Consider the following 20,690-nt stretch of genomic DNA (forward strand, 5'->3'; position numbering starts at 1 on the left):
TTGAGATCTCATGGTTCTCAACTCACTTCATTGACCACTAGCCACACCCGTGGAAACGTACAATAGTTGGGAAGGAATATCATTCAATTTTTCAGCATTGAAGGTAAGTTCAAAACTACAAAGCTAGTTAGACAACCCAATATAAAATGTTACCAAAATATCTCAAGACTAATACAAATAGATCATGGAGACCATGATTCAAATCCAACAGAAGAAAACAACTTTAGGTGCATTCTTTTCATTTGCCTAAGCTTTGATAGCAGAGTTACTCTGTACAAGTATTAGCTAAAGGTAACAAACACCTGATAGAATAGTTGAGTCTTACACAAACTGGTCTGAACAACATTGTTTTTTTGTAAAAGCAAAATACAAATAGATACTACTAGTTTGGCAGGGGTCTAGGGCTATACAGGAAGGGTGGCCCTGCCCCAAAATTGCCAACAAATTCAATAGAATAGGTCACAAGCAAAGTCAATATTGAGTAACCAGATTTCTAGCCAACCCAAATGAGGCAATGTGAAAGATTTGATTGTTAATTATCTTTAGGCTAACCAACTATCAGAAATAGATTAGAATATAACTCAAATTCATCACAGATGTACAGATCATGCATACCACTAAGCCACCAGGCACAAACATTACGTTAAACAGAACCAGTGTTATCCTTATCAATAACAATTTGCCAAGCACAACAAATTTGTAATTAAACAAACTCGAAAAAGAAAAAAAAAAGAGTACAAAAAAAGGGTTAGAATCGAATTTATAAGATTTGCCCGAAGTGCAACATCATACCTAATATCATGTTAACATCCTACATTTTAGTAACATTTCACTCAGTACCTTACAGAACTATGTCAAATGAAAACACCCCCAAAGAAAAAAAAAATCAAGCATTTTGATGACCGCATTTTGCATCTTACCAAAACCTGCTTAAAATATAAACACACCCAATGCTCCACTCCCCTCAAAAAAGAAGAAGAGAAAGAGAGATTAACATCCAAAAAACTACTAATGAAAACTTAAAAAAGAAGAAGAAAATGAAGTGTATAGAGTTTTCCACCTGCATTTTCACCTTATACTTTTCTGACTAGCCTAAAATATAGTCATTAGATCTCAGCTAATCTACTCAAAATCAAAGTAGTGTAAGTGGTGCAAAATAACAAGAAGGGCACCTGATTAAACCATTCTCATTACAACCCATACAAGTTCTAAATCCACCTTTCTCACTATAACACTTGTGACTTCCATTACATTCATCACATAGTACAAATCTATGTCCCCCACACACTTCACACGTACTAAAATCAGCTGGAATTAACCCTTCAACATACTTCTTCAACTCACCAGCTTCATGTAATTGACGAATCTCCTCAGCCCCACCAATGTACTTCCCTCCAATAAAAACTCTTGGCAAGGACAATTTCGTCTTTTTACCCAATATGTTTTTCAGTTCTTCCATAAACCCAACATCCATAGACACATCTCGTTCGTCGATTGAAACACGAAAGCTACGAAGAATTGATCGAACGGCCTTGCAATCATCGAATGTAGAACGAATTACCCTTAAGCTAGTGAAGTAGATCACTATCTTTTTCTCAGCTCCTGGGATTTGAATCAACGGCTCAGATTTACGGGTTGATTCGGGTCCGGGTCGGGTTGTTAAGGCACGGAGGATAGCGTTAACACGGCGAACACGGTGGAATATGTTGGGTTTTTTAGTGGGAATGGGTGAGTTGGAATTATTATTATTTGAATCGTCTGAGAAAAGGGTTTGGATGTCTTTGAAAGAAGGGCAAGAGAAATTTGGGGAGTTGTTGTTGTTTTTGTTAAGCCAAATCTTTGATTTGGGTCGAGTTACCAACATGGTTTGGAAGAGATCGAGAACTTGAAAGAATAAATTGGAACTTTGGGATAGTTTTTGTTTTATCAGTGTTGTTTTGGCTGGATGTTTGTTGTGTGTTCAAAGCAAAATTGGGAGACTGTGGTGTTGGAATCGGCGAATATGGAAGAAAAATATAGAGTAAAAATGGTAGAGGAGTGAAGGGGTTTGGCGTGAGGGTTAAGGGAATATAGAGAGAAGAAAGATATTGAGAACGCGGTGAAGGTGTCAGGGTGGGTAGGGGGTGACAGTGCCAAACAGAGATTGGAAAAATTATATGAAATGAAATTAACAAAAAAAATAAAAAGATAAAGGAGATTTTGATTTTTGAGGGAAAATAAAAGAGAAGAAATCTGACTTTGCACGTGTTTGGTTTGACTGAATAGTTTAGAATCAATTAATACTCCATAATAGCATTATTAGTTAGTAGTAAAAATAACAATGATAATTTGATTTCTTAACATTGCAATTAGTGATTTTACTTTTAGATATTTGGTTTAGTTTACTATTTGCGTTATATAATTATTGAAATTATTAGTTCACTAATTGTGTTAAAAGTTTTTTTTTTTTTTTTGTTTTTTGGGGCAGCCTGGATTTTCAATTCAACAAAAGAAATATTAATTCATGCTAATTTTATTGTGAAGTTCGTTTGTGGAGAGGAGGCATATCTGCTCCACTTGACTAACTATTAGGATATTTTTGTGTCAAAAACCAAATGGAGAGTATAATTACTCTATTTTCAATAGTTCAGGAGCATATCTGTTCCACTTGACTAATGTAAGGGCATTTTTGTGCCAAAAAAACAAATGGAATGCATAATTATTCTATTTCCATTAGTAATATAAATTGGTGTTGAAATGATTTCTTCTATAATTAGATTTTAACTTGCTGAGGGCAAAATAGCTCAAGGCATGTGAAAATTTGTGATTAGTCATTCATGAGTGGAGAAATGCGGTAGGGATCTATTAGCTCAGTTGGTTGGCTATCTAAATTTTTACCTTATTGGTGAGAGTTTGAATCCCCACGTTATAATCTCCTACCTCATTTCCCCTTCCCCTACCCCTATGTAATATGGGGGGAGGGGGGAGGGATGCGTCCTCCGCAAACATTAGGGTTGGTACGTGCAATTAACGTAATGTTAGTAACTTAGTATGTTATCACAACAATGGAGATATGTGAAAGATTTTACTTTTAACAAGCCCATTTAATCCTTGTGATTATACCACAATGTGCTAAGAAAGTGCACCTGTAGTCCAACATATTCCAATCATTAACCTTATAAGAAATTTCAATGCAATAATTTATCAAACCATATCGTTCTGAATGTAAAGTCAACAAAATCATAGACTATGGAGATTTTAGAACTTGCTAGTATAATTTGCCTTGTAGCCACTAGCCAGTATCTATTTCACAAAATTAAAAACGCCTATAAAGTTGCAAATTCTATCATTTTAATCTACAATTCTAGTTAACCTTTTACAATAGATGGATAAAAATCAGGAGATCACGGGTTGATCGATTGACCTATTTAGTAACCCAAATTGCCATGTTTAAGAGATGGATCAGCTTGGGTACAACCCAAATTGACCCGTTAAGAAAGTATACCTCAAGTTAAACCTTTGTGTAACCAGTAAAGCTAACTCAGGTTATAGAAATTGTTCAAAATCATATTACAATTTATACACTTAAGAACGGAAGAAATCTAGAACAATATTACTACGACAAGCTAAAACGTTGGCCTCCAAAACCAGGTCCTTATAACGTTGACATTATTGCTTATTATTACTATAATATAATAATTATTGAACATATTAAATGTTGGATATCTACTGGATCATCAATAATGATTTAAATGAAAAAGAAGTTTGGTACGTATAATAGTAACATCTTCAAACTCAAGAGTTATATTAATAGAATCTAACCTTTTCATAAAAGGAATCAATGCGGATTATGAGTCCGATGAATAGGATAAGCGAGCAGGTGGATTGTCGAGAGAATAAAATTTTAGATTTGAGGATGTTTGCGAGGTTGTTAGGAATATTCTTTTTCAGAGACGGGTTCAATATTTTGAGTTTAAGGAAAATGAATTCTAAAAAGTGCAGCTTATTGGGCAAAAGCATATTCAGAATTTCAAGAGGTTGGTTCATATGTATTGAGTTTTGAATTAAAAAAAATTCATATATTAAGTGTATTTCTTAACATAATAAATATAGAGTTTTGATCAAAATTATCGAATTCCATTGAACCCATAATAAAAATTGTAGCTCCATCCTTATTCTTTTCGCGACCCCTTAGCTTGGGGTTTTTTTGCAAAATTATTTTTCTAAAAGCGGCAGTTTAGGCATACAAAGAACACATATGTATTTTTATTTTTATTTTTTACATTTCTTGATTTAATCCAACCACCTAAAACTGAAAATATATCCCATCTTTGCGCTGAAGTTTCAGTCTCAACAAGTTTGCTTGGGAGATAAATTGATAATTGGTACTAATCTAAAGTCGGATGTGTTAATCACCACAGAGAAAACAGATCATAAGTTGGATCAATGGATATATTTTTGTCCAACTTTTGGTGTGAGAGATCACCCCTCCAAAGATTCTTATCCACCTTCGACTTTGGGGATATTATAACAAAACGTTTAAACTTATATGTACTCAATATTTATATTAATCCAAAATCATTAGCTTTAAAGTGTTTGGCTGGATCCGAATTATAAAACAAGACTTTTTTTTTTTTTGATAAATAAACTACATATAAATAATATATAAAAAGACCCTTATAATCATGTGATCTTGAAAAGGGCCATAAAAGAAAAATGCGTCTTATAAAAAATTATTAAAAAAATGGGGATGGAGTATCTAATTAACTTTGAATATACTTGATTAATTTTCAAAATATATCTTTCAAATCCTCCTTTCTAATTCGGAGAAAACACCATTGTGCATCTCCTTACAAAACTTTAGATGATTTAGTTTCCATTTACCTATTTAAGTTGTGGTAGATAAAGTCATTCCGTATCCGTGTTAGTGAAAAGTAATAACAGAGCTAGATTTATGATTTAAGCTCTATAGGTTCAATCTTTAAAAAAAAAATAGATTATTTGTGACATTTTATGATTACGAGTTCATATTTACTAGTATTTATTTTAATTTCAGTGAACTTTTATATAAAATTTATCTTTAGCGTTGAAAGTACTTAGTTCAGATGAACCAATAGCTATAATATTGAATCCGCCAACCCTTGTATGAGAGGATTGGGTTTGGCTAACCTATGGTGTACCGATTTTAATGCCAATAACAGCACCAAACAGCTAAGTTGGTATAGAAGAACTGTTGCGCCGTCTAAATAATAACTATTCTTTAAAATAATCAAGATGCACGTAAGTTAACAAGAGACCCCGGGATAAAAAAAATTCTGCAACTCATTGTTCTTTTTGGTGTTTGGAGGGGAAGTGGACCATGCAAGTGTATGATTACAGTGCACGAGGGGAGTTAGATTGGATCATATCCAGGAGGTCTGGTGCTCTCTGCAATTTAAAGACATTGCTGAAAGATAAAGGTTAGGTAATTCACACAACAAAAGTTAGTGGTTTCTGAAAAGTTGCATGTGCTTCAATTCTTCCACATCAAGCACATTAAAAAGTCTAAAGAGTTACCAGAATAAACCAATTCTCACTTTAGTCACATACTCTTTCTTTCGCACGAGTCTAAATTATATATGCGGTGATTATTTACACTGTCAAATTATTCAAAGTATATCTATAGTAAACCTATTTAAAATCATGCGAGATTTACATTTTTAAAAAGAAAATAGATCACGTATTACAACAGCTGAAGAGGAACAGAAGTGATTCAAAATTTAAATTAGTTATTGGATTCTAAATTAATAATTTATACACATTAAATAAATTTTAAAAATAAATACAAGGTTTTATACTTTCGCCTCTCAAAATGACCTAATGGCGAAAAAAAAATTATAGTGAAGGTATATATAACTTAAATTCCTCTCAAAATGCCTCAAGTTTTGCCATACTGTCACATTCTTTTCGGAAAACGGAATTAGAATTTTAAATTAGTTCGTGCAGAGTACTATGTATTTATTACTCTCTTATAACAAAAGATGTGAGCTAACTAGATATATAATTTGCGTCAACAATAATGAAATATATTCTCACCCTCTGTTAAAGGATACATTCGCCATCGTTCACTATAATGATACGCTCAACAAAGATGTTAATTTCTTTTATACTAGCAAAATACTGATATTTAATTTAAAATAGTAGAACGCTCAACTTGGACTTGGTACTATTTGTTTACCCTCAACATCATGAGGGTAGTTATAAGGAGATCGCAAAATTTAGCCGAAGTTTTAAGAAATTTGTGCTGCCTAGAAAGTAAGAGGGTATTGATTCATAGGTTAAGACGTTAAGTGTCCCGAAAGAAAATTAAAAGTAAGGACTTCGTAAAAGTAAGGACTTCGCCTTCACCTTACATTTTGTTTTATCTATTTTTTACTTCTGACTTGTTATCAGTTCCCCCTTTTTCCAAGCTCCTTTTTCTTAAAGGCAATATTTCATCACATAATTTAGAAACTTTCCATTTGGATAATTTTTGCAACAAGAATACTCATAAATGAACTTCAACAACAATCTATTTTTGATTCAACTTGACGGTAAGTAACTGGAAGAAAGTGGTTCTCTTCTCTGCTACAATAACAAGACCATGAGTATTATTATTATTATTATTATTATTATTATTATTATTATTATTATTATTATTATTATTATTATTTTTCTCTTCTCTGCTACAATAACAAGACCATGAGTATTATTATTATTATTATTATTATTTAACCATATTTGAGGAAGATCTATTTTCGTGCCAAATTATTTGGGAAATAAGGTAAATGAAGAAAAAAAAAATCTTCTTTTAAAATTTGGAATTTATTTTCATACGACGTCAGAGGGGTTGCAAAAAATAAGTAAAACTTACACAAATAACTACCTTTTAATAGCTTCTAACTAGTTATAGCTACAAGTTGAAGATTTACAATTCGTAGCTGCTTTTGTTTGTATTTCAGTAAATTTAGGCTCTATTTTTGGAACATATTTTTAAAAAAAATTCTGAGAGAAAAAATAGGCGATATTTTTGGAACATAATATTCTTTTCCTTTTTAAATTGTAGGTCAAATTAAATCAACCATATTTCACACAAATCACTGAAGAGTAAAATCAGGCCCTATTTATGAAACAATTTTTTATTTTATTTTTTAAATACGGGATTCAATTTAAAACTTCCCACAAATCACGCATAACGGTTGTTCTTCCATAAAAGTTTACGAATCTCTCTCAACTTTTATCACAATCAAAACTTTTTGAATTCAAAAACCACTAAAGATCTAAAAACTTCCAAATACAGAAAAATATTCACTGAAATATAATGAAATATGATTAATTGTTTAAGAAATATAAAGTTGTAGTATGCGTATATACAATGAAATATATCAGAAACTGTTTCATAAATTAGAAATACAAAATGCAGAAATGCATTGAAATATAGCGAAATACAAAAGTCGTAAAAACAAAGTGTAGTAAAAATAGGCTCTATATTTGGAACATTCGCTATATTTACACCAAAAAAAGATAAATACATTGAAATACAGCGAAATAATATACTGAAAATTAAATATATTGTTTGTTAATACACATAAATATACTGAAACATTTTATCAAACACTTGGTGGGCAGTTCCACAACTCTCATCAATGGTGTTCTCATGGGAAAGAAGTGAGTCGTCTCAGATTGCTACAAAAAGGACGTTATTCGGAGATAAAGACTTTCAATTGGACTAGTTAATAAAGCTTCACTCCGTCGTCCTTCACCGTTGTTAAAGCTCTTTTTTTCACTCCGTCGTCGACCATGGCTCTTTTTAATAAAGCTTCACTCCGTCATCGACCATGGCTGCTGCTACTTCTGTAAGATTCTTCTGATTTGTAAGAGAAAATGAGATCTAGGATAGGTGATGGAACATAGAGAGAAAGAGGGGTGAGGGAGAAAATAGATTTGATAGGTGAGAGAAAAATATTTGGGAAAAAAAAAAAGATTGTGGGTAAGTGGGAGAGAGGTACCTTATTTTTAGGGAAATGCACCGCAGTTACAAAAACAAGTTATAGATGGTAATTTGATAAATAATTAAGCTACCAAATATAATTAAAAAAAAATAGCTATTACTAATAAAATAAGTCTTCGAGGTAGTTATGAGCCGTAAATTTATCAAAAAATAATGTAATGCATTTAACTCGGGCAATTGGCGCGAATGCCCCTCTTTTGGGCTGGTCTTTAGATTTTGCCCCTCAAAATGGTGGTCTTTAATTATTGCCCTTCCGAGCAAAAGCAACATAGTAAAAAGACATTATTACCCCCGACCGTTACATATAAAAACAAATATCGTTATTCTCAAATCCTTGCTTCTTTCATATCGTTAACCCGTGCCAACTTCGTTCCCAATTTTTCACATTATTCAAATCGTTGTTCCAAGCCGATTTCTCAATTGATTTTTCGCTACAACATCCGTAAAACGTACAAATCTTAATTCAACTCAATTTAACGATTTTATTGAGTTTAGATTGTTAATATTTGAAAAAATCATCTTCCACGACACGATTATTAAGAAACGATGACATCATTTCGATTGAAAATTGCGCATGATAAAATTAATCAACAAAAATAGAATTGATTGGATTTGTTGCTTTGTTCCGATTTTAATTACTTTATACCTTAATTAAATTAGTATACAATGCTTATTTACTTGAAATTGTAATAATAATAAATTCAATTTAAATCGAGCAATGCTTATCGATTTAAACTTGAATTAAGGCAAGCTGTGTACGGAGGCAAAAGGTCAATTTACAAAAGCGTACGATATCTCTTCTACAGCAACTTTCCGAACCAATTTCATAACAAGTATGCCGGAGAAGGCAAAATTTCTGGTTTATATAGAAGTATAAATTAGTCCATTGCGTCAATCCTCTAATTGCAATAACTGACTGAGGCATTTGATTTAAATTGGATGAAGGTAGAGGAGGTTTTCAATTTTTTTATTTTTTTAAACCAAAAAACAGCTTATTGCATTATCATCAAAAAAACAAAAAGTGCTCATGCCGGAGGAGGCAAAAGTTAAATTTACAAAAGAGTATAGTATGCGGTTATCGGCAATGTTATGAACCAATTTCATAACAAGTATCTTGAGAAGGCAAAATTTACTGGTTTATATAGAAGTATAAATTAGTCCAAATTTGCATCAATCCTCTAATTGCAATAACTGCATTGCGAGGCATTTGATTTAAATTGGATGAAGGTAGAGGAGGTTTTCAATTTTTTTATTTTTTAAACCAAAAACGATATTGCATTATCATCGAAAACAAAAGTGCTCATGCGGAGGAGGCAAAAGTTCAATTTACAAAAGAGAATAGTATGTCGTTATCGGCAATGTTATGAACCAATTGTTATACCCTATTTTAACCTAAGTCAAAATAGTTTACAACATCCCGATAATTCCGGGGTTATTTAAAGTTAAGGAGTCGCCACCTAATTATTTCTGGTGAATTAGGACACCTAAAGTTTATTAAAGTAGTTATCTAAAGTTAACTGTTTAAGGTCAATAAACTTAAGATTCTAGGTAAGGGTTCAATTAGTCTAAAGGAAGGTATTAGGCACCCTTTAAGACCCATTAACAATGGTTAACCGACCGGACTTATGGTTAGTTAGGCTAAGTGTGAATACGAGATTTTAAATATTTAAGAAAGTATTCCTAAAGTTATAAATAGAAGTAAAATGTTGTTTAAAGTAAAACTTGTAAAAAGTAGTGATTGCATGAAAAGAGTTTAGTTATAAATGATCTAAAAGAAACAAGATGTGTAATGTTTATGTGTATTTGGTGAAAATGACCAACAAATTTAAAAGTTATTTAATAAAATTTTTAAAGGTTTTATAGAATGACTATTAATTCAATGTATATTATGCAAAGATTGTTTTAAACAAAAATGTGTTTTTGAAGTGTTGGAAAAGAACTAAAGTAGAACAGCTATCCGTTGAAACTAGTTTGCCTCTTTTTTAGAATAAGCTAACGTTAATGTAAAATTCGTAACGTTTTAAACTTCTAAGATAGTAAGAATGAATCTTGATTCTCAAAATATATAGTCATGCTATTTTAAAATAAATTATTCTAATAATAGAAAATGACAGCATAGATATTATAAGTAGCCGAAACTTATGGAATTAATAGTTGATTTTCCTTAAATTAACTACTCATTATTAAAACCCAAACCCCACTAATTTCTCTAAGGTTTACTTAATCTAAGCAAATAAACAAGTAAAAGTATCAGTCATACAATTACCAATTAAATGCACAAAATAAAATAAAATAGGGGAGTAAAATGATTTAAATGGACTCAGCCCATTTTGGACTGCTGTGATCTGTTTGTTGTTGGGCTTTGGCCCAGATTTTTTCCTTTGCACTGTTGCGGACAGGGGGGAAGTGATGTTTCGTTGGGCCTTGGCCCGACGCCACATGCGGAGATGACGAGTCGCTTGGACTCGTGTGCGAGATATCATGCAAAAAATGAAAAGAAAAGGATTAGCATACGGTTGAATGAATAAGACCAAACAATGTGTAATGTAATTCAATAAATAAGGCTAATCAATACTTACTGCCACTGTTTCTATTAGCATTGACCAAACCGAAAACTTAAGCTCATGGATGAAGGACAATGGACTCAAATGAAATAACATGTTCTTATATTTCAAGCCACCTAAAGTATAATTATTATGATCATGATAGTTACCTAATCATATTTAAACAAAGTAACATATTTCGAGGATTCAATAATATTTTACACAGAGAAGGAAATGCAGCAACTAATCCTCAAAATGCAGCAGTAAATATAACAAAATGCAGCAGCAGTTTCAGTCTAATAATATGACAACAAAAGACTAGGAGTGAGGAAAAACTAAGGGGTCATCACCATCCTATTTCTTTCTATTGCTTTAGTTTATGTTCAGAAGGAGCACAAGAAATAGCAACACAAGTTCCATTTATAGTAGTAACAAAATGACACAGAATCACTTCCCTGGTAATTTCTTTTTTTTTTTGCAAGATCAACCGACATCTTATTCTTTACCTAAATGAGCTACTTGGTCCCTTTAACTCTAAAGTCATATAAAATTGATCATTTCCTCAAAATCTCTATTGTTTTCCAACCAGTTTCTTATTAGTATCTTCTAGACATGCATCATAATTTAAGCTAGTTTACGGCTAGCATATCATTCTGGCCCTACAGGATTTTCGAAGAAAAGTACAAGTTGTCCAAGGATCTTCTCAACATTATAACCTCTTTTAGACCTTGTTTTAGACAAATGAATATTTAAGCTAGGTGGTTTTAGCCTTATTAACATTTTCAAACATTAACATGAAGTGCAAAGTGTACATGGTTCCATTAACATGAAGTGCAAAGTGGACTGAACTAAGCAATACCCTCCACATTATTGAAGTTTAAACTAATCATGTTTTCATAATTACGAGTCAATATAGAACCATGATTCAGCTAACAGAACCGACATAGCATTCCCAAGCTACTCCAATATCAAACAAGACCTATGGATTATACCAATAATACGTTACATCATACTAACTTCATTTAGACAAGTTATAGGTGTCTGAGATCAACTAGGCGAGCGCCAGAATATAAACTAGAGACCAAGAACGAAACAGCAAACAACCTCGACATGTCACGTAATCATCTCGTCGTATATAACCCCAGACAGATTGTATTCGTGCCAAGTCATATTATTCGAACAAATAGAGTAAAAGAGGGTTAGTACTGAATCATATACACAATATACCTAAGATGTACGCACCGTAGTATGTATATCAGACGTATATAGAATGTATACCCACTGTCTATCATATGTATATTCGACTAAAAAAAATAGATTTCAAGTCCTGGAAATTCAGTCTGAATATCTAAACTGCAGCATACATCTTGTGCATCCGTTTTCACAATTAATATTCTAACCTAATCAGCTCCCAAACATCAAGCAAATAACAGAACGACGAAGAAACTACATAACTAAATCAATAGCTGAATAATCTAAAAGTTCTAACTGAAGCAGAAATTAAAGACTAAAGCAATAAGTGTATCGAAGCTTACCTTTTTTGTGTGCGGTGAACTGGGACGGGGGCCACGAATCTATTCTCGCAACGAACAGACCCGGAGCTCGAAAGAGTGGACTCGAGCAGTTTGTTTATGGCTGTCAACCAACAGAAATGAAATCAATCCTTTATTTCGGCTAAAGTTCCCGAAATAAGGAAATTATGTTTTGAAGATGGTCGTCTCTTTTTGAGCTGAGTACGCTGGAGATGATAAAGTATGTTTGGATTTTCAAACTGATGTCAAGAAACAAAACGGAATTCCCCCCAGAACACTGAATAATCCCCCTAAATTTATAGAGTGAGGATGAGAGGAGCGTATGAGAGAGGAGCGGCGTGGGGAACAAAGGGAAGTGGAGATGGCAGAGAACGTGGGGGACAGGGGAGAGTGGGAGAGAGCGTGAGAGAGAGAGATGAAGGAGAAAGGGAAAGAGGCGGCTGAAGATGGAGAAGGAGAGGGAGGCGGGTGAGGGAAAAGAAAGAAAGGAGAGTGAGGGATTAGGGTAAAAATAAGGGATTGGGCCGGACCGGGTACAAATTAATATGGATTGAAAATGTGGGTTGGGTAATAAAATGTGGTTGTTTATTTGGGTAGGAAAATAATACTGTATTTGAATTTTGGGCCATTAATTTGGCTGAAAAATATTGGTCCTTCCTCCGCTGTTTAATTATTCTTGGGGCTTCTAATTTGATATATGATATGTGAAGACAATTAATATGTAAAAAATAAGGATTTAGCAAAGTGTTGTCTTGTAATTAATTTGACGGGTCCGTACCCAAAAATGAAACGATGACAAACATTTAAAATTTGTGATAAAGTAATGCTCATAATGTTGAAAATAAAAGTAACGATATTAATAGTAGTAGTAATAAAAAATAGTGAAAAATAAAGTATTTAGCTCGTCGAAATTTAGAAGCCCGAGTGAATTAAATAAAGTAGGGACAAAATTGGTGTCAACACCAATTTCATAACAAGTATGCGGAGAAGGCAAAATTTAAGTTTATATAGAAGTATAAATTAGTCCGGTTACTGCGGTCCCTCTAATTGCAACAATAACTACATTGTGCATTTGATTTAAATTGGATGAAGGTAGAGGAGGTTTTCAATTTTTTTTATTTTTTTAAACCAAAAACGATGCTTATTGCATTATCATCATCAAAACAAAAGTGCTCATGCGGAGGAGGCAAAAGTTCAATTTACAAAAGAGAATAGTATGCCGTTATCGGTAATGTTGTGAACCAATTTCATAACAAATACGCCGGAGAAGGCAAAAGTTACGTTTATACGGACGTGTATAAAATTAGTCCAAATTGCGTCAATCCTACTAATTGCAATAAATTGCGGCATTTGATTTAAATTGGATGAAGGTAGAGGAGGTTTTCATTTTTTTTATTTTTTTAAACCAAAAACGTTAGTGCATTATCATCGCTAGAAAACAAAAAGTGCTCATGCGGAGGAGGCAAAAGTTAAATTTACAAAAGAGTATAGTATGCCGTTATCGGCAATGTTGTGAACAAACTTCGAACAAGTATGGAGAAGGCAATACTTCTATTTAGAAGCCATTAAAGTAAAATTCTACAAACCTACGGATACTTACACTTCATTACACATACATTTAAATATATATATGTCCACACAAACATAAAATCCTAACTTCATAAGTACATCGCCTCTAATTTCATGTGTACCCATTCCAAATTGCCCCATTCGTCAATTTGGCCGGTGTCTTCGGAATAACCTCTCGCCTTTACAAATCGTAATTCTCTTCGCATCATCATTTTCTCTACGCTTAGCACCATAAAGAGCCCTCGTAAAATCTATGTCTCTTTTGATATCGAAGAATTTCATGAGTAATTTGTAAATTTGCAATATTAGGATGAATTTGGTTATGAAGATGGGCATGTTCATGTGCTTTGCCGTGGCCACCATTAACATGTACAATATGTTGATTTTGGTTCATTTTGTATGTGATTATATCTGATTTTCAGAAGTAAAGTGTTTTTTTTTCCTTCTTCCAAAAGTTGTGTTGGTTTATATAGAAGTATAAACCAACGCAACTGTTGGATGGATTTGATTTAAATTGGATAAAGACAGAGGAGGTTTTTCAGTTTCATGAAAATAACCATTAATCTCATTGGAATAAGCATTTGCGAAGCTTACTCCGTTTTTGAAGAATGCGGTAGGGGCGAGAACTTCCGTTTACAAATGGTAGAGTATGCGTGTCGGTATACATCATGACTTTACATGCAAAGTCTGTTTGGGAAGGCGAACTTAAATTTTCAAAACTAACAACTTAAATACATTTCATTTTGGTTTTTTCTCAAGTGAATCTTTCTTTATGCGGGAAGTTTAACAAAAAAATGACACCAAGATGCATCTACGTAGCCTTGAACGGCAAATGGGACGCCACCTACAATTATGTTAATCATGAAACCAAGCTAATACTTGTCAATGATGGTGTAAATTTTCAACAATTCACTCAACGTATATTTGCGAGCATACACAAGATACTCGGCCAAAGAGACCAACATATGGTTTGACACCCCGGAGAAAACATCCAAAGGATGCGTGTAACAAACGACATTGATCTTCACACTTGCTTGTACTCGCTCAACAACAATGACAACTTCGAAATTCCCGTTTCATATTGAGAGTTCAATTCGGTGATGCGAGAACAACCCATTACAAGAACATCATAATGACTCTATCCCTGACAAAGGACAAACCATAGAGGAAATTGACAAACAACTTTGCATTGCTTATGAAGAAGACATGTACGAAATTGGCTTGGATGATGAACAACACAGCCCTATGGACATAACAACTTGGGATTCCACGTACGAGCGCAGCGAGATAGTAACTCCAACCCGGACACCTCAACCGGCTACAATGGCAATCGCCAAACATTGAGCAAGTTGTAAACAATGACCTTTCTCAGCATCCAACTTCAATGAATGTTGTATCACTTACTCCGAGCATGACAGTTGAAGAGGCAGAAACACGGCCATGCAACAAAAAGAAAGACACTCAAGAGGAAGAGGATACAAAATGATACACAAATTTTGACACCTAGTGCATCGATTGATCAAATAGAAGTTGGCATTTTATTCAAAGACAAAGATACCGTGAAAAAGTGCATGAATAACATTGCAATTACTCGTCATCAACGACAAGGTAGAAAAGTCATGCACGCAACGGTATTACATCGACGTGTTGAACCAACTGCATTTTGGCGTTTCCACGAGTTCAAGGTTCGTAGGATCGAACTTTTCAAAGTAGTTAACTTTGAAAAGAGACATAGTTGTTCAATAAATTTCATCACCTCGACGAGGAATGCAACTTCAAAAGTCATAGCGAATACATTACGTACCTAAGTACGCCATACACTACAAAGAGATAACACCCAAATTTGTCATTGAAGAAATGAGAAACGATATGGCTTGCACATTGGTTACCACAAAGCACGGCGTTCCCTCCAACACGCTTATAATGTCATAAGAGGAATGTCATACCCTATTTTAACGGGTCAAAATAGTTTACAACATCCGGTAATTCCGGGTTATTTAAAGTTTAAGGAGTCGCCACTTTAATTATTACGGTGAATTAGGGCACCTAAAGTTGATTAAAGTAATTATCTAAAGTTAACTCTGTTTCAAAGTCTACGAAACCAAAAAGATCTAGGTAAGGGTTCAGCTAACTTAAAGGGAAGGTATTAGGCATCCTCTAAGTTCCATTATGGTTAATCCGACCGGACTTAAGTGAATTAATTAGGCTAAGTGTAAATGTAATACTATAGAAAATAAAATAGTTTATAAATATTTGTTAAGGTTATAGAAATATAGTGATGCTATTAAAATAAGATTTATAGAAAATTATAAATAAAAGAAAGAGTATAATGATGTTGTTTAAACAATACTCATAAATATTACTAAGGCTTTTAGAAATGCAGTTTTGAGTAAAACTTGTACCAAATGTAATAATCTTACATAAAAGGAAACTTTAGAAGCCAAAATAAAACTTATAAATACTACTAAGTTTTAACTAAAAATGTTATTTAAAGTAAGATATACATAAAATATATAAGTAGAAGAAAATGGGATTTGTGCAGTGTTTTAATAAATATCTGACATAATTCCAATAGCGAGATATTAATTGATTTTTGCATTTCTAGTAGTATAAATAAAATAGGCGATGAGAGTTTTCTTTATTTCTTAAAACACGTTAACTTAGCATAAACTTTATGACGTTTCCAATTTTTAGGATAATAAAAGTGAATCTTAGTTCTTTTAACTCAAAATATATAGTTGTGCTATGTTAAAATCAATTACTCTAAGAAGGATAAATATTAGGAGGATCATAAAGAACTTTAATATAAAAAGGAGAAAATGAGATTTTATGGGATTAATTATTAGTTTTCTTAAATTAACTACCCATTATTAAACTAAATCTCACTAATTTGCTAAAGTTCGTCTAAACTAACAAGCAAATATACTAATCATACAATACATGTTAAATGCACACAAAACAAAATAAAAAGGATGAGGAGTAGATATAACGGAAGTGGGCTCAGCCCACTTCCTTGGACTGTTGCGGTCTGCTGATGGCTGGGCTTCGGCCCAGATTTCATTTTTTTTTTTTTCTTGCTGAGGGATGATGTTAAGGAATAAGGAATGTGTCGACTCCATGCACGGATGTAGTGATAGCGTCGAGTCTCTTCTTAAGGCTCCGTTTTGAGAGAGAGCCCCGAATTAAGACTCCATTTGCTCCCAGGTGTACATGTAAATAAAGTGAGTAATGAAATTAGTAACACAAGTCAAGTTTTTAAAGATGTTGAATAAAATATATATAGCCAAGTAACACAACAAAGATACTATCCGGAACACGAAATACTCAAATGCCGAACAAGGTATCCATCTTGCAACTGATAGCACTCGAAACAGCTTAAAAAACAACTAATCCATGATACATGCTTAATTTTTCAAAGCATAAAAATGATCCCTAAAGTCCATCACATTTAAACTACAGTGAAATGAGTTCCCTAAGACATGAAGAGTTAATCTTTAACCACTATCCTCCAAGGCATGATATGATATTCTACAAGAAGACTTCTCTTAGTAGGAGAATATGTACAAAGACTTAAAAAAAAATACATATTTGCGTGCATAAAGACATGGGGTAGAGGTGCAGGCATTATGCTAGATTCATGGATTTCTCATTTTATTCAGAGGAAATGTGTAGACATGGTTTGCATCTCTTTTAATCGCTGTTCCACAGTTATACACAAACTATATAGAAAATTATCACATCGAGACACCAAAGAACTAATAACTTGTAACGAAAACTGATTTCATGTAAACATCTAATCCTAAAACGAAATCGTTCTTTAAACTTATGGTAGCAGAAACGTGAAGGAAACATGACTTCAGATCTGGAATAGACATTTTTATCAAGAGAAAACAGAACAGACAGTCATCAAATCTGATTATAACTTCACATTCTCAAGCCCAACAAAGCAGTGTTTTTGGTTCTAAAGTTCATAACGAAACAGAATTTAAAGAATGGTTTTTTTAATATCAAAATGAAGTCCAAACAAGCAAATAGGCATTCTAATCCTCACACATTCATTACTGAATTTAAATGAACTAAACAAGTCGACGGGACTACTACTGACTCGATCGAATATATCCTTTTTCACGTGTCTCTGGAATGGAAGTGATCAAACAAACTTCTCAGCTAGGATTCTTAGACACGAAATGTGCAGCCATTTTCAAAAGCTATCCCAGCAAACAAGATCAGCAAAGAGTATGTGAACATGATTGATTTCTAATAAGATTTCTAACACATAACATCTAAGCATGAGAAATCTAATCCAAAAAAACTTTACAAAATAAAACAAAGTGTTTTCATGTAGATATTTGGTTGAATACCTAACAGTCACATTTTAACACTATATCGCTTGAAACGAATTCGCCGCAACACATGATTTCTACAACAGGACAGCAGCTAAAAATACTTTAACATGTGATTTTAACTAAAGCAATGAACATAGAATGACCATTTAAATCAATGGTCAAGTAAGGTGATGCTGTATACTTATTTTTCATAATACCGACACACAAAAGTAATTAAAGTGAAACTAACAGTACGTCCATGACAGTAAAACGCAGATTCAGCCAGATTTCTCGAAATCAAAAACAAGAGGAAGAAAGGTGACTGACCTTTTTTAAGGGCAGTGAAACTGGGGCGGGGGTCGCGAATCTACGCTCGACTGTTAATATCTCCGAGCTTGCGTATGCTCGGATTCCAAAACAGCAATAGAATGAAAGCGAGTAACAAAAGTGTTTGATATTTTAAAGTTGATGTCGAATAACCGAATGAGACTGCCCTCTCTTTTTTTTTGTATTTTTCGGAAAATTGGAATTCCTTTCCCAGCCCAAAGAACCCAAAATTTGATTGTGTGAGAATATAGATGTTTTAGAGTGATGTATGGCTACTGTTTTTGAAACCCGAAAAGAACCCGATTTCAACAAATCCAAGATTTTGAATAACAGTCGGAAATATCGAAAAATTGAATTTTTCTCCCCCCTTTCGGCAGAGGACTTAAGGGAACATTTATAGGAGACCAAAACTAGGGTTCGTCTTGGGTGTATTTTAGGCGGGATTTGAAGTCAAATTCGTTCAAAAATCAGAACGTTGGACTTCAAATCACGTGATTTGATTCGGTGTTGCCAAAAATGGTCCGATCTTTTCTGTTATTTCAAGATTGCCCGCGTCTTGAAGCCAAAAAACGGAAGATTCCCCTCTGTCAACGACAGAACAAGTAAGTGGAGCAGATGTATGGATGATTTTTGTGCGGAAATGGAGAGACGAGACTGTTTATGACGAAAGGACACTGAGATTTTGCTAAAATGGGGTGAGAGAGAGGAGGAGAAGATGACCAGGAGAGGAGAGAGAGTAGAGAGCGGCTGAAGGGAGAAGGAGAAAGAGATTAGGGATTAAGGATTATGGGCTGGCCGGGTCGGGTGAAAAATGGGCTGGTCCGTTGGGCTGGTCCGTTTGGGCCATTAATCGGCTGAAAATGTGGGTCTTTCCTCCTCCATTTAATTATTCATTTGGGCTTCTAATTTAACAACTAGTACAATGAGGACAATTAATAATTAGTATGTAGAAAGTAAAGGTTTAATAAAGCAAAATTAATTTAACGAGTACAAAATCCGAAAATGAAACGATGACGAATCATTTAAAATTTGTGATAAAGTAATACTATTATTAATGTTGATAGTAGAATAGTGGAAATGAAAGTAATGGTATTAATAGCGAATATAAAAATAAAATAGTAGCGAAAATAAAATATTTAGATTTAATTAATTTAAAGCCCAAGGGAATAAATTTGAATAAAGGAGGGACAAAATTGGGTGTCACGAGGAACGGTTAAAATAACTACACACTTACCGAATATCTTCACATGATGAAATTAAGAAATCCCGGGACGGTTGCTAACATCAAACGGACTCGGCGACAATAAGTTTAAGTATGCTTTTTTCGCTATGGAGCATCAATTGAGGGTTGGAAACACCGGACCCGAATAATGGTGGATGCAACCTTCGAAATCAAAATACCGCGCGTGCTCATGATAGCCGTAGCAAAAGGATGGAAACAACAAGATATTTCCTCTAGCATTCGTACGGACTGCGAGAATAATGAATCCTGCAGGGTTCTTCGTACACGTGAAAAAGGTGTTTGGCACGCGCGACCTATCAATTCTTTCCGATCGCCACGCATCAATCGTTAACCGCAATCAAAGAACTCAGATTCCGGATACCCGGCCCAAAGCATGAATAGCGCATCTACCACGTAAGGAGAAGAACTTGCAAAAATATTTCCCGTACGAGCCGATCCTATCAATCGTTTTACAATGCAAAGAACTACCTACAAACAGCAAGAGTTTCGTACCTATATGTGCGAGATACAACAAATCGACCCAAAAGTCAGCATCAATACATAAGAACCACCGGAAAAGATGGCACGTTCATTCCACACCAACAAAGGGCGTTATGCTCACAACGAACAATGTCGAGACAATGAATTCCGTATTGAGGAAAGCAAGTGAGTTGCCAATGGTACGTATTGATTACATCCAAACAAGTCGCAAAAATTGGTTTTACCGTAGAAAATTGGATGCAATGATCGTCCTACGACCCGACATGTTGAATAAAAGATTCTCGCTGAAAAGATAAGTAGAGGCTTCACAATGAAAGTAAGTACATTTTCCCAACATACACTTCAATATTAGTTTAGCGAGCAACGCATAGTTTAATTTTAACCAAACACAAAAGTTATGGCCGGGATAAAGGAAGAACTATGACCCCATTTTTATACTTCGTTCCGCCGTAGGAAGGGGCGATGCATTCTTATTTTAACTAGCATGGAATTATGCCTGGGGCATAATTATGACATCGTTTTTATACTCACAATGAAAGTAAGTAGATTTTACCAACATACACTTCAAATCTTAGTTTTATGAGCAATGTATAGTTTAAAATCAAACAAACACAAAAGTTATCGGACAAAGGAACAGCGTGACCCTATTTTATAAATAGTTAC

General features: G+C 33.8%; 1 protein-coding gene across 1 annotated transcript; it reads right to left on the reverse strand.

The window, feature by feature from the left end:
• Positions 1 to 918: 918 nt before the first annotated feature.
• LOC132052937 (uncharacterized protein At5g39865) lies at positions 919 to 2,138 on the reverse strand. Its single transcript, XM_059444681.1, has one exon. It carries the CDS (start codon positions 1,862 to 1,864, stop codon positions 1,133 to 1,135), a length of 732 nt encoding a protein of 243 aa, XP_059300664.1. The 5' UTR covers positions 1,865 to 2,138; the 3' UTR covers positions 919 to 1,132.
• Positions 2,139 to 20,690: the final 18,552 nt, after the last annotated feature.

The sequence above is a fragment of the Lycium ferocissimum genome, chromosome 4, assembly GCF_029784015.1.
Source record: "Lycium ferocissimum isolate CSIRO_LF1 chromosome 4, AGI_CSIRO_Lferr_CH_V1, whole genome shotgun sequence".
In the NCBI taxonomy this organism is placed as follows: domain Eukaryota; kingdom Viridiplantae; phylum Streptophyta; class Magnoliopsida; order Solanales; family Solanaceae; genus Lycium; species Lycium ferocissimum.